The sequence below is a fragment of the Anthonomus grandis genome, chromosome 13 (genome assembly GCF_022605725.1).
Source record: "Anthonomus grandis grandis chromosome 13, icAntGran1.3, whole genome shotgun sequence".
In the NCBI taxonomy this organism is placed as follows: Eukaryota; Metazoa; Arthropoda; class Insecta; order Coleoptera; family Curculionidae; genus Anthonomus; species Anthonomus grandis.
In genome coordinates, this window is record NC_065558.1 from 26,210,176 (window position 1) to 26,224,412 (window position 14,237).

The 14,237-nt window shown below is 31.8% G+C and overlaps 1 protein-coding gene across 1 annotated transcript in view; it reads right to left on the bottom strand.

Moving 5' to 3' along the window:
• Window positions 1-1,042: 1,042 nt before the first annotated feature.
• LOC126744294 (zinc finger protein 420-like) overlaps window positions 1,043-14,237 on the bottom strand; it is a 71,714-nt gene continuing 58,519 nt past the window's right edge. Inside the window, exons 11-14 of the mRNA XM_050451674.1 lie at window positions 12,501-12,696; window positions 12,272-12,439; window positions 11,971-12,203; window positions 1,043-2,142 (exon numbers count right to left, since the gene is read on the bottom strand). Coding sequence (XP_050307631.1) covers window positions 1,614-2,142; window positions 11,971-12,203; window positions 12,272-12,439; window positions 12,501-12,696 — 1,126 coding nt within the window. The 3' untranslated portion in view covers window positions 1,043-1,613. The remainder of the gene's footprint in view (window positions 2,143-11,970; window positions 12,204-12,271; window positions 12,440-12,500; window positions 12,697-14,237) is intronic.

A 14,237-nucleotide genomic window follows, 5' to 3' on the forward strand; every position in this document is an offset into this window, starting at 1 on the left:
TTTAAAAAAACTAATTATTATTATTATTATTATTATTTTTAAGTAGAATTAATTTTAAAAAAATCTTTCGCGACCTATAAAAGTATTTTTATTTTTTCGCGACTGGAATGATGGTTGAATGCATATTTTATTAAAATGAAACAGATACATAGTTTAAATGAAAATCTCTTACCTATAAACATTTGCCACAACCTCTCTTGCTTGACTATTTAGTGTCTTTCCACGTGTAAATTTGTTCATTTTAACAAAAATTTTAATGTCAACGATAAAATAAGCACAAAACTATTAACAAAAGTACCATACAACAAATATTAAGATAACAAAACAACGAATAATACAACTTGAACGAAACGTAAATAAACACACTGCTAAGCTATCACTAAAGGCAAGAAAGGAAAAAAGCTCCGCCACTGAATAAATCCATAAAAATCGAGACAGACAAAAAAGCACGTGACAGCACGCGACTCTTTGCTCAATCGCAACCGGAACGTCTCCATAGCAACGAAACGTTAACCAATTGCAACGTGCCATACTGCATTCCTTTCGTAGCCGCAGAAAGAATAGCCAGACTGTAAAAGCCTGATAATTACCCTTTAAAACAAAGGCAAGCCTGTTAAAATTCGTTCGGTCAATCAAAAGTTATCAACAATTTTAGGTATAAATATTCAACCTTTCCCCCACCTATTATTTGACAGATTAGAAAAAAAGTTTGACCTAATGACCAAAAGTGTTTAGAATTTATCATACTTTAAAATGGCATCATTCTTCTCTAGGATTCACTTTGAATATTTTCAAAAAAAACTATTTTTTCTATTTTAATGTTGTATTATGCCCCCTAGCGGTCATCGTACGAACTTGTAAATAATTTCCAGCAATTTCTCTTTGCCGCTTTTATGAGAAATATTTTTATCCTACGCTGTGCGATGACTAGTTACTGAATGATGGCTGGCGACCTCTCTTAGTTGTACGCCCGGTACTTATCATGGTAAATTAAGTGACATTAGAGTTCTAATCTGGTCAGGAACACTAAATGAAACCTCCCTTGTCACAATATAAAAAATTCATGAATTTATTATCATTTATAAACTATACATATTACATGCTAATATAACTTACAAATTTCGACGAAATATAAAGGTTTTAGAATATATACAAGAAAAAAATTGCTAATCAATTGATAAGATTTACTACATTAACTTAAGTTTACAAAAAATAACTTTAAAAACCTTTAATAAAAAAAGTTAAAAAAAATATAGGTGACATAAAAAGAAGTTTGTTTCTTAATCATACTCGTATATCATCCATACGGTAAGATCAAGTTAAATGTGAATAATATTTTAAATGGTAATAAAAATTGTACTTTTTTGCAATGTCTTTAATATCTCAAATGGAAATCTACAACACTGATCTAACACATCAAATAAATACAGATAGACATTTAAATCGCTCGTACCCAAAATAGCCATTTCCGAGATCAAAATAAATGACACAAATTCGAAATCCTAAACCGGTTGTGTCGAGAAGAAACTTTATTTTAAACATATCTGTAAATAAAATATTTCGCCACTTATGAGGCTCAAAATCGAACAAACAACATTTTAAGAAATTAAGCCTCAGTTAAATGTCTGAAATGTAAAAGTTTCTGTCGTACTAAACGTCGGCACATTTGAAAAGGACACAGCTTCACTTCCATGAAAATTAGTAGAAGTACTAACCTCATGCTTAGCTGCACTCCCTTCTACTTGAGGGAGATTAAAGCCAGCAATCTCCGTCTTCAGTTTAATTTCTTCCCCATTTGCTCCTTGCACCACTGCAGGCAGGGAGACTAGACCTAATTGCCCTCCTGGTAACTCCACTAACTTATTGGTATCTATTACCAATCCCTGTCCATGAGTAGCCAGTTTTAAGTTTCCCATAATACCCATTAAAACTCTTTGAGGCGGTTGCATCTGAGCCCCTTCTAAACTGGGAGATGGCATATGCTCAGGTAAGGGGACTTCTTGAGGTAATAGATTTTTGCTAATAGCCTGCTCCGATGGCGGTTTTTCTTCCTTGACTACAGAGTTCACTACCATTCTGCTTTTCCCGAAAGATTTAAATTTGATTGGGATCGGTTCTACTGCTGTGGTAACAGGCTCAACTCTGTAAGCAAATTACAATTATTAGGATAAAACTCAGATTAGACCTGACAATAAGTGTTCATCGACAGAATACGAAATGCTAGCAAGTAATTTTTGTGATAATATTATCCAGTATAAAATATATGTTGATTAAAATTCAGAAAATAAATTAAACATGTAGGACGAAAACGGTGTTCATGAATAACTGTATTTTTTTGGCTCTACGGCTTGAAGTTTCAGAAAAAAAAACTTGAATATATTTTTTTGTAAGTATTCGAAAATGTTACCATTTTTAAACTCCATTTTAATGGGAATAAGTATAATGACCACCAAACAATACTTTAAGACCCTAACCTCTCTTACCCAAAAATTACACTAAACACCAAGAAAACGATACATGAAAAGACCAGTCTAAAATTATCATGGTTCTAGCTGCAGTCACAACTGCAGTTCAAACTGTATTCAATTAATACCAAATGTAGTAAATAATCACTAAATCTTAGCAAACAAATTAATTTGCTTTTAATACTTAAATGAACTATGATTGCTATAAAACGTAGGCATATTACCAAAAAAAGTATGACAAGGCCAAATTAAATTAAATCTCTAGGCTTATAAAGCTTCTTGCTCTCCATCTCCGGACATCACACCGCATGCCTTGTGCTCTATGCTCATCCTACCCGATCCAAAATTCATTTACCCGCAGTATTGCAAGGTGTGGCGCATTTAAATTTGAAATAGCATTTACTATATTGAGCTCTATATGCTGAACTGCAACTGTTTCCGAGTCCTCATTCCTAAAGAGCAAGAAGACATTTACAAGATTGATGCCCTCCTGAATATTAGCGTTCAAGTTGATGGATTCAAAACGTTTACAATCGATAACATAAGGCAGAATGAACAGTGCCATCGCTGCCAGGAGTTTGGTCACGCGTTGCCGCAAGTGCAAGGTTATTACCACTTGTACACAGAATATTAAAAAAAAAAAGCAGCATCGACCATCCGGCTAGCTTTTAGCGCTGTCCAAAAAATTCAAATTTTGGAAACAACAAAAAAAACTTTGCTGATCTTAAAAAAAAACGCCCGGCTCCGTATTCACGAGGGGGCGGAGCCAACGACTAGCCCTCCACCTCTGCCTAGGTCAGCAAACGACTCTCCCCAACGGTCAGTCAGCCTAGGACCACCAAGATGCGGCAGTCATAGTGCTAGTTTTGTGTATATATGTACATATTTATTAGTATTAGTTTAGTCCGTCTTAGCTTTTAAGACGTTAGTATAGAATAATTTACAATTAGTTAAATAGATATGAAAATATATATTTTAATCTAGTAAAAAATTTATATCGAAAGATGAGAATTTTTAGGCATATTTTGAAAGGGAATGGCTTATCCGAAATCGGTTCTGGTATTTGGACGCATCTCCGGGGACTCCTGCTACAAACCATGCTTTAAAATCTTTTAATAAAACAATAAAAAATGGTGACACACTTCGTGGGTGCCATCATTTGGCGTGGTTCTTAGCAGTTGCCTCTGATATGGTGAAGGATTGGTCTAACAAGTACGTTACTGATAGATGTTTTGCTCATCTGCGAACAGTGTCTTTAAAGATGTGGACAGAAATTAACTAATGGGCAAAACTGTCGAAGCAGGTGACATTAAAAATTAGCACTGACCAGGTTGGCTTTTACATGATTTCAGTTGGTTCCGATTTAGAATGTAAAAGTTATGAACAACCATGGGAGAACTTTGACGAGTACAAAGAGCAACATTTTAGTGAGTGGGAAGTATTAATACTGTATTATATAAAAATACTAAAATTGGCTCCATGGCACATACAGCTGCCTAAAGTTTCTGAAAGATTATATTTGCAAGCATCACGTTGGATTGGTAATTCGACTTAAGCATGTCCAGCCACCTTCAGAGGCAAAAGCTATTCCGATTGGCATGAAAAAAAAACGAGGACGATCAGCCAAAGCTTAAAAAATATTAATTGTGCGGTAAATATGAATATGATTACTTTTGTATCATCGCTCTGCCATGCAAGCGACCAGCGGCATTTAGTTTTCGAACATAGGTTAATACGCCCGTCAAGAACCGCCGTTAATACGTTTCTTGAAAGAATTTTTGCGTGTAGTGTTTTTTTCAGTAGATTATAATAGATTAATATCTATTATATATACTCCATAGACTTAAGCGGTTGAGATTCAAGGTCACATTTTCACTTTAACATGGGCAGCATATGAAGTAGCCTGACTGTTGTAATCTATAGACGGTGGTTATAATCTTATATTAAAATGAGGTTTTAATTTTGGTGATCCGTTTACTATTCTTGGCAATATAAAGTGTTTTTTTTAACGTTATATTTTACTACATCTGGTTTCAAATTAAACATAAGCCCATTTTATTTAGCACCACATTACGCAACTTTGCCATAATTTAAGTAAACCTGTATTTGTTACGGTTTCCAAGATCCCAATAGTCACCTTCAAATTTAGGACACCTAGGACATTGAGAAAATTAAAATCTTAATCATCTTAGGCTTAAGAAGTTTTAGTGTTTAAAATACGTATGTGAGGTCATGTTAGTATTCAAATCACAGATGGCGCAATCTTAAAAATTGTAAGTCATTTTAACGTCATAAAGTTAAGTAAACTATAACTCCATATTAAAAAAAGGCTCAATTGTCAGAAAAGTCAACATTTTTCTACTTTTACTAAATAAAACCGTTATAGTTTGTGTACTAATTTACGTCACCGGAAAAAAAATTAAGTCATAAATAATATTTTCCTTAAAAATTATGAAGGACAAATAAATAAGTCCTTATATGATTCGAAAACACCAAAACCTTTAACAAAACTTAAACCTTCCCAAGCAATACACGATAGTTAAATAAACGTGTATTTTTGATTTCTACCGGATGTACATTTTTAGTTGAATTTCAACTAGATATATCGGATAAAATGTCCGCGTGATAAAGTCGAAATTATACCCATTTGTAGTTACGTCATCCAGGTGAGAAAAAACGTATGGCTGTGTAGATATTTTTGCCAATTAATATTAGGTTAGAAACTACCATAGCCTTCAGAAATTAACAAATGATTTATTTTAGCAGCATATTATTATATTTTTATATTCGTGTATATACTTTCATTCCCAAAAAATTTTAAAAAATCTTGTAGTATTTATTGTATTATTAACAAACTTAACAATTAACAAATATTATTATAATTAATCATAAATATTGGGACATAAACAACAAAACGGAATTGCACTTCAAATTGAGAATGTGATAGAGCGAGCCGCAGATGCAACAAAATTGAGCACAACAACGATCGCAAATATAAAGAAGAATGGGATAAAATCAGATCAGGATTACGCTGCTCATATATTTTTCAAGCAAAAGACCGCAAAAACCAAATCTACAACATATTTGAAAAGTAGAATTCGGCACGAGCAGTAGACGTAACAAAACCGAGCTTACAAAAATTGTGAATAATGGTATAAAATTATTTTAACTCACTGGGAAAAATTTAAATACTGAAAATTTAATTTACTTGTTCATGAAAAAAAATGCTGCTTAAAGGAATATGTTAACACATTAAAATGAAAATACCATTCCAAAAAATAAAACATACAAACTGAAAAAAATATATATTATAATAATATTATTAATATTATAGTAATATTATTACTATAATATTACATATTTTTTTCTGGCGTACATAGAATAACTTGTGTCCCGAATTCTATGTTTCAAATATGTTGTAATTTTGGTTTTTGCTGTATTTTGCTTGGAAGATATACGGGCTGCGTAATCCTGATCTGATTTTATCCCATTCTTCTTTATATTTGCGATCGTTGTTGTGCTCAATTTTGTTGCATCTGCGGCTCGCTGTATCACATTCTCAATTTGAAGTGCAATTCCGTTTCGGACTTGTTCCTTTTCCAGTTGAAAAAAAGCCAATATATTTAAAATGATCAGCTGCGATTGTTCATTATACCTATTCTTTTATATCTTTTTCTATATCTATATAGAAAATATATAGATATATATCTTTTTTTAGGCATTATCTAACACTTTTCGAAATAACTTTCAAGAACAAGTTGACAAACCAATATTTTTTATTGAGAGTGACGGATATTCACATAACCTAGTATATAAAGACGAATAATCATCAGACACCAATTTTTTTCAAACGTTTGTTGTCGCCGCTGTTTGGAATATGCTAAACAAAGATAAACAAAAATGACGTCATTACAAATGGGTATAATTTCGACTTTATACGTTCATGAATATAATAATATATTTATGTTTTATTCACATTTAACAAGAAGGTTTATTACATGTTAATAATAAACAATTATTATTTTATAAACATTAAATGTTTATATGGTATATTGTATACTTTTTAAAGACGTTTATAAAATGCGTTTAATGGAATGACATATTTTTTTTTATTTGCAGATGTGTTTTATGCATCAGGCGACGTACAAAGAAAAAAATTAATTTTCACCAATGGCGTCCATAAGGGATTTATCATAAATGTTATTTAATAAAGAAAAAGTATACCGCTGCATTTTTCTAAAATAAATTATTTTTTTTAAATCCTTGTTTAGTTTTAAGCAAATTTGTTTTTTTAAGATTTTTCATTTATAAATCTTATTTGGCATAATTATTGTTTCGAGTGTAAAGACTAGCTGTGTAAATCCCTGGTCAATTTTTTTAAATGCCGAAATTTTCTCCCTTATGTAAACAAAATCGTATATGACATACGTATATTCTACAATTCAATAAATACTAAATAGTATACAAATAGTATACTCATAGTTTTTTTGAACCTAGTATTGACAAGTTGTTTAAATCCAAAAAAAGGTATTTTTTTAAAAACTTAATGACTTGTCATTAAAAAAACGAATTTTCACTTAGGGTAATTATGGGAGAGATGAACCACCGGCTGAGATGGACCATTCCTCCATTTTGGAACGTACGTACGAGAGGCCTGAAAATCAAACGCGAATATGCTCTCAAGTGATATTCATTCCATGTTCTGTAGTTCCGATGTGTATTAGTGCAGTTTTTTAACAGAAATATGTAAGATTTTCTATAACGATTTTAAATTTGTCGTTCTGACTAAACGTAAGTAAAAAATGCCGATTCGTAGTAAAATGTTATCACGCTAGTCTCCATATTTTATTCTATAAACACCGCAAATGTATATTTTTAATTGTATTACCCAAACAGCACACAAAGTCTACTAGGAAACAAAATTATTTTATATTAGTTATATTAAGAGCGTATTGAACAATAAAATATTACTTAACGGCTTTAATTAAAATAATTCTGTTTTATAAACAACCTTATTTTATAACAAAGTTTTATAAATAACTATGTGACAGTTTAATAAAATATTTTTATAATGAAATAAGTAATTTGCTATAAAGCATTTATAAAACAATCTTATATAACTAAATTGTGTTAAGCGGGATTTGTTATTTAGTTGCTTTATAATTGTATTATAACATATCTATAGAGATATAAAATCATTTTGTAAAGATTTTATAGTAAGTTATATCAGGTGAACGAAGACTTTATTATAAAACAAATTACTTTCAATGACTTTATAGTTGTAAGGATTATGTTTATAAACATATTTTATTACACTCTCTAAAATATTATTAATATAGTATTTATAAAAGTTTTATAAAATAAATATATGTTTTTGTTTACAAAATGATTGTTTAGGAAGATTGTATAACTTTTTGAAGACTACGCTTTTAATTAATTTATGTTATCTGGTAGAATAGAATAAAATCTGTTTAATTTTTTCTTGCCAATACTTATTCATAAGGTTTTTTTCAAATGTCTAGAATTTCTTCTTGAAAAAAACATATAAAGCATTATCAACCTGAAACATTAGAAATTGGTCAGAATGCTGACATATCATTTATGATGATGAAGTGGAAGTTATAAATAGTACTAATAAGGTTAGTGAACTTACTGACACTTCTAAAAACATAAAGCCCATATTATTCCTTTAGATCTCTCAGAATAACATAAATCATCCTCAAATTCAAACATTTCCTCTTAAATATTAGACCTATAAAAGCGCCATCTGCTAAGTGTTGACAGCGTTCTCGAATAAAACAATTATATTTTTAAGCGGATGATTAAAAAAGCGGATAAAATATATATCACTTTTATTAGAGATAAAATAATTATGTTATATTAGTGTTTCTTCTAAAATTAAATAGATTTATCTAATGACGCCATTTTTTATTGACATTTATTTACGTTTATTTCCGCCATTTTGGTTTTTACGAATTAAATTAAATGCATATGCAATTTTAATAAAAAAGACTTGAATTACGATAAAGTGTGTGAAATTTGTAATTTATTTATGTAGATAATATAAATATAAGGCAAAATTGAGCGAAAAAATTGCTTTAATCTTAATTTTAGGAAATTCCTTTTACTTATCCAAAATGCATCAAAAATCAGATGCGAAAATGCACTTATATTATCAGTAAATATTCGCCCAGAGAGCCCTAAAATAATATTTTCCTATATAATAATCATAACAGCTATGATCATAGCTGTAGATATGCATGGTGTGGTTTTCAATTTCGCCATTTATCTTTTCTTTTTACTTAAATAGTGTTATAAGTTAGTAATAAAACAATAATATAACATTAATAAAATAATTTTGTAAATGGTTTATTATGGAGTGGAATCGATTTTATAATCCTATATAAAACCATTAAATGAGTTTAATGAAATAAAAATATTTTATTAGTGTGGGCCCTCTTTGAGTTTATACACGATTTATAAACGCTTATAAGAGCAAATTTAACGACAATGAAGTTTTTTATAATGTTATATAGCGTGCTATATGATAATTTTAAGCACATTTGAGCTGCTTGGGTATGAATTACGTAGTGATCTATCTAACCTTTGGTAATGGGAAAGATGGACCAGGTGGGATCGGGACAGTTGGATCAGCTATAATATATTGTTTTTTTTAGAATACCCACGAAATATCCGAGAAAGTTGCGTTCGGAAAGGGCGACTTGGTCAAAAGAGGATCTGAGAAAGCCTATTGAAGCCTTAGCGACTACACAATGGATATCAATTCAGCAACGAAGCATTTTAATATACCAAAGGCTACTTTGCTGAGAAGAATAAAGTATAATAATCTGGAAACTATTTTAAATGAAAATGGGCTTTTTGATAAACCAGGTAATACTTTCAATGATGACGAGACAGGGCTGCAACTTAATAATAAGCCAGGACAAGTGATGGCTTCTAAAGGTTCAAAGACAGTAACCTCCATTACGTCGGGAGAAAAAGGTGAAACAATTAGTGGTATTGCTTGTTGTAATGGTGCGAGTAGCTTTCTTCCACCATATTGTATTTTTAAGGGGAAGGAAAAACATCAAAGAAGAGTATTCCGCGGGCATGCCGCCAGTAGTTGTGGTTCGTATGTCTCCAAAGTCTACATACGTTAACGCGGATACTTTTTCCCACTGATTAGAAGAACACTTTATGCCTCAAAAACCAGTAGGAAAGGTTCTTTTAATCTTTGATAGATATCTCACTGCAACATTTGCGAAATGCTTCAATTTGCTGACGAAAATGGATTAATAATGTTGTGTCTTCTAGCACACACCAATCGCTACCTTTATCCCCTTGATAGAGCGGTACTTAAATCGCTGATAGCACTTTATTAATCATCGTGTAATAAGTTCATGAAAACCAATCCATCAAGAAAAATACGAAGGCTTCAGTTTGGTCAACTTCTGGCGAAGGCCTGGGCAAAGGCAGCTATAGCAAGTTACGCTATATCCGGTTTTCAAGCTACCGGAATTATTCCCTTTTCATCAAAAGCAGTACCAGAATATGCTTTTCTATCCAACAATGATTTTCACAACTTTCAAACACAGCAATCTATAAATACCAATCAAAACTTAATGAGAATATTTTCCTTAATTTATATAATGAGGTTAAAACCTTTTTTTTTTGGCTTCAGATGGGGACAATTGCAGAAGGATGTTCTCATTGAGAACCAAAGTCAAATACTTTTATTTCACGCGGTTCTCCTGTAATAATAAAAAAAAGTATCGCCAATCCCAGCGAACAAAAATCCTATGACATAACCCCTGCTAAGATTCTAAATTTGGTAAGTCTAGTTCCTAAACGTGGCCTCTGTCAAAAAGCGGACAATTGCACTAATTTTAACATCTCCAGAACATATTAGTAAAAGTAAAATACAAAACAAAAATTTTGATAAAAAGAAATAGAAACAGTCAAATAGATGCACCCCAAAGAAAGATAAAAGCATCAACAAGAAACAAATTAAAGGAAAAAATTATTGAGTAGCAGTTCTGAGTCTGAGGGAAATTTGTCGCTAAAAAATAATATTGATACTCCAAAAGAATGAAAAGAGAATAATTGTGCTGGTTGTGGAGAAAATTACAATAAAACAACGAAGATTGACGATTGGATACAGTGTATTGTATGAACTCGATGACTCCATGAATCCTGTGTAAAATAAGAGACTTAGTTTAAAATGCTATAATTTTTTGTTACATTAATAATACTTAGTTTTTATAGGATTACTTATAACGGTTTATACTATCCTAAGGGGGTCCAACTACCTACTAACTGAAAACGGCGTTATTACGTTGGATAATGTAGACGAAAAACAGTGATTCTTTAAAAGAGTTTCATTATATATTTCAGGTGTAGTGATCGAGTTTAAAAACTAGATAATATAATCCCGCGTCAATTTTTTTGAATGTTGAAATTTTCTCATTTGTAAACAGAATAGTATATGATATACGTATATTCTACAGTTAAATAAATATACCTTGACCATATACGGTTGATAAATATACCAAAGCCAGACATTTACTAAAAAATCGTGGAATAAATATATATTTAATGATAATAATATATCAAGCTTGGGTGGAATCGCGGAGAATGCCGAATGTATTCTCGGGAAAGTATGGAAGTGCTGCTTGCACACACGGGACTGAGGCAGTCACGATTTGGCATTACCGTCGAGATCACCGCGTTTAGCGATAAGCCAATCTATTTTATTTCCGTCTTTTTACAACTGTATTTTGTTTATTTGGAATAATTATTATTCGTGGATAGTTAGTTTGTGATTTCATAGTAGATACTTAGTTAATAAAGTTTTGTGCAAAGACAGTGTGTTTCAATTATGGCTGACAAACCCTCAGAGAGTCCTCCGACATATATATGTTGCTTGGGTTCACAGATATTTTATGACAATACAATCTTTTAAAAAACATTTTTTTAAATTAAAAAATGTAATCCTGTAGTCAAGAAGGACAACCAGATGTTTAATATTTTTTTCAATTCAAATTATATTTAATACTAATATTGCAGCAAAGACAAAAACTTTTTAATTTTTCTAATCACTGCTCTATTTAGACGGTTGAAAACGCCGCAAGAATAACACACCAATTGCGCCATTTGTTGGAAAATGTTTAAGTCGAAAGTCAAATATGACCGCCGACTGAGCCGCCTTAGATTTAAAAAAATATATATATAATTTTAAGCCTGTGACCTATCGACGCCGTCTTGTACCACCACTAGTGGTGCAAGCGAGAGTCTCCGAAACTTAATTCGAAATTTCGATTCTAAAATACCACAGTAAAAAACGGCGGCGTTCGAACTTTTTTTAATATTTGTTTCTTAATAACAAAATTGACACATTAAATTGGCAAAATTCTTATTAAATATTGACTAAATGAAATAAAATTGCAAAAAACGAGACAATCGAGTTTACTGAATAGTAAACGTTGCAGATTAAATTCTGCCTTACCTATGACCGCCCTTCAAATCTGGCATGGTCTCCATCCAATGTCCAGTTTGCCTTCGATGATTTTTAAGCTGTCCGCTCTGTATAAATCTAGCAGGACAAACCCCGCAAGCATACGGTCTGGCTCCAGTATGTCGGCGCATGTGCAAGGCCAGATCATTCGACTGGGTAAACGCACGTGAACAGATGTTGCACACATACGGACGTTCCCCTGTATGAACTCGGCTATGCCGTAACTAAATAAAAAAAATAGTTGATTATTTGAATATTAAATAAAAAATCCTTAATATTTAAAAAATTTTACCAATTTATTGCTTTTGTTAAACGACTTGCCACATAAGGTACATAAATAAGGCTTTTCTCCGCTATGTGTCCTCTCATGACATTTTAAGTCGTGGGATCGTGGAAATCCTTTACCACATTCATTACACTTATAGGGCCGTTCACCAGTGTGTCTCCTCATATGAACAATCTGAAAAATAAATTAAATTAAATGCAAATCTTAAATTTACGTAAATTATGACTGTTTTTACCATATTACTGGAATTATTAAATTCTTTGCCACAATAAACACATAAATGTAGCTTCGAATTATCTTTAAGGCCGGTATGTATTCTTTGATGAGTTTTCAGGTTATCTAGTCGGTTAAATGCTTTGCCGCACTCTATACACACATGACGTTTGTCTTGCATCAAATGAGTTTTTGTGTGCCGCGCAAGATGATCCGACCTAAAATGTTAGCATTACAAATTTTGCAATGACAAGTAAATCTAGAGCAACTAAAACAATGTTTATTCAATCAAAAATGCCGATGTCCAAAAAAGTTACTAATATACTAATAACAGAAACTTGGTTAAGTAGCTTATACTATACCTGCTTTTAGGAAAAAAACAGTATACATGCCATTTGGTAACAACTATTTGTAAGATATTTAAGGCTCCGCTACCTATCCTTTCGAATAACGGCTGCGGGGTAGCGGTGAGAGGCGAGGAAGAAATTATTTTACGGCGGCCGGTAAAGCAGAGACATTCTTAAAACGGCAAACGTTAAACGTTATTTTTCAAACTGGCTGGTTTATTATAAAATTACGGTTTTTGGCTTTCCGGCAGCGCGGCAGCAGTGTATGAGATAGATAGGAATACAAAAATCGACACGCTTAATATTCACGCTATGGTCTAAGTTTTCTTAAAGAGATGTTAAATATGAATGATCCAAAGGCAACTTAATTTCTTAGTGACGCCCTTACATGCATTTATCTACAGGGTGATTAATGACCGATGCTTTTTTTTATAAGTTGTTTTTTAAATCATGGCCCCGTTTTTGTGAAAAAAATCACCTATGATTTTTGTTTATAGAGAACTTAATCAAATGCGATGGATGAGAACCTGTGACGGTCAATGACAAAACCCTGATTTGTCACCGGGTGAACTTAAAAGAGAAAGTAAAAAATTTTTAGAGGGACTTAAAAAAATAGAGAAGAAATTAAAATACTAGAAAAATATACCAAGCAATAATATAACTCGAACTTCAGTTTAAGTCCCAGTCAGTGGAGAAAAAAAACGATAGTTGGCCGAATGAAAGGGTAAACGAAACATAGGAGAGTTGATCCTTCTTTGACAGGTGTTAAAAGGATTGCTTCCAAGATGACAGGACAATGATATAAACCATTTAAGATCTTATAAAACGTTAAAGCATCAGAATAATGCCGCCTGCCTTTAAGATTAGGGATATTAAATTAGACACTGATACCATTATAGTCGATGTAATAATTACGAAAAATATTAATTTCAGCTCTATCAGCTCAATAAGAATCTTCTTTGTACAGCCTCAAGGCGTTCAATATGAGAATCATAATAAGGGGACCAAATTATAGACGCATACTCAAGCAAGGAACATACCAAAGAGTAATAAAGTAACTTGAAACAGAAAGGTGAAAGATGTACACTATTTCTAGTGATAAAACCAAGATTACGCGTATGCGTATGAATTTATTAAAAAACATCATGTATATTTGCTACAATAAACTTTTAATAAAAATTATACTCGAGTCACGGTCCTGGATACATCGATGCAGTAATCATATCTAATTGGTTGTTATGCTAATTGCTGTATACAAATTCCACTCCCGATTGATCATAGAACTTTTCTATATTGATGATTGTATAAAATTGCACACGCCGTGGGATATTTTATAAATGTAATCAGCCATGTTTTATGCGTGGCAACCGCGGATTGGATCGTCAGACAATATACGTCTAATTATACACTAT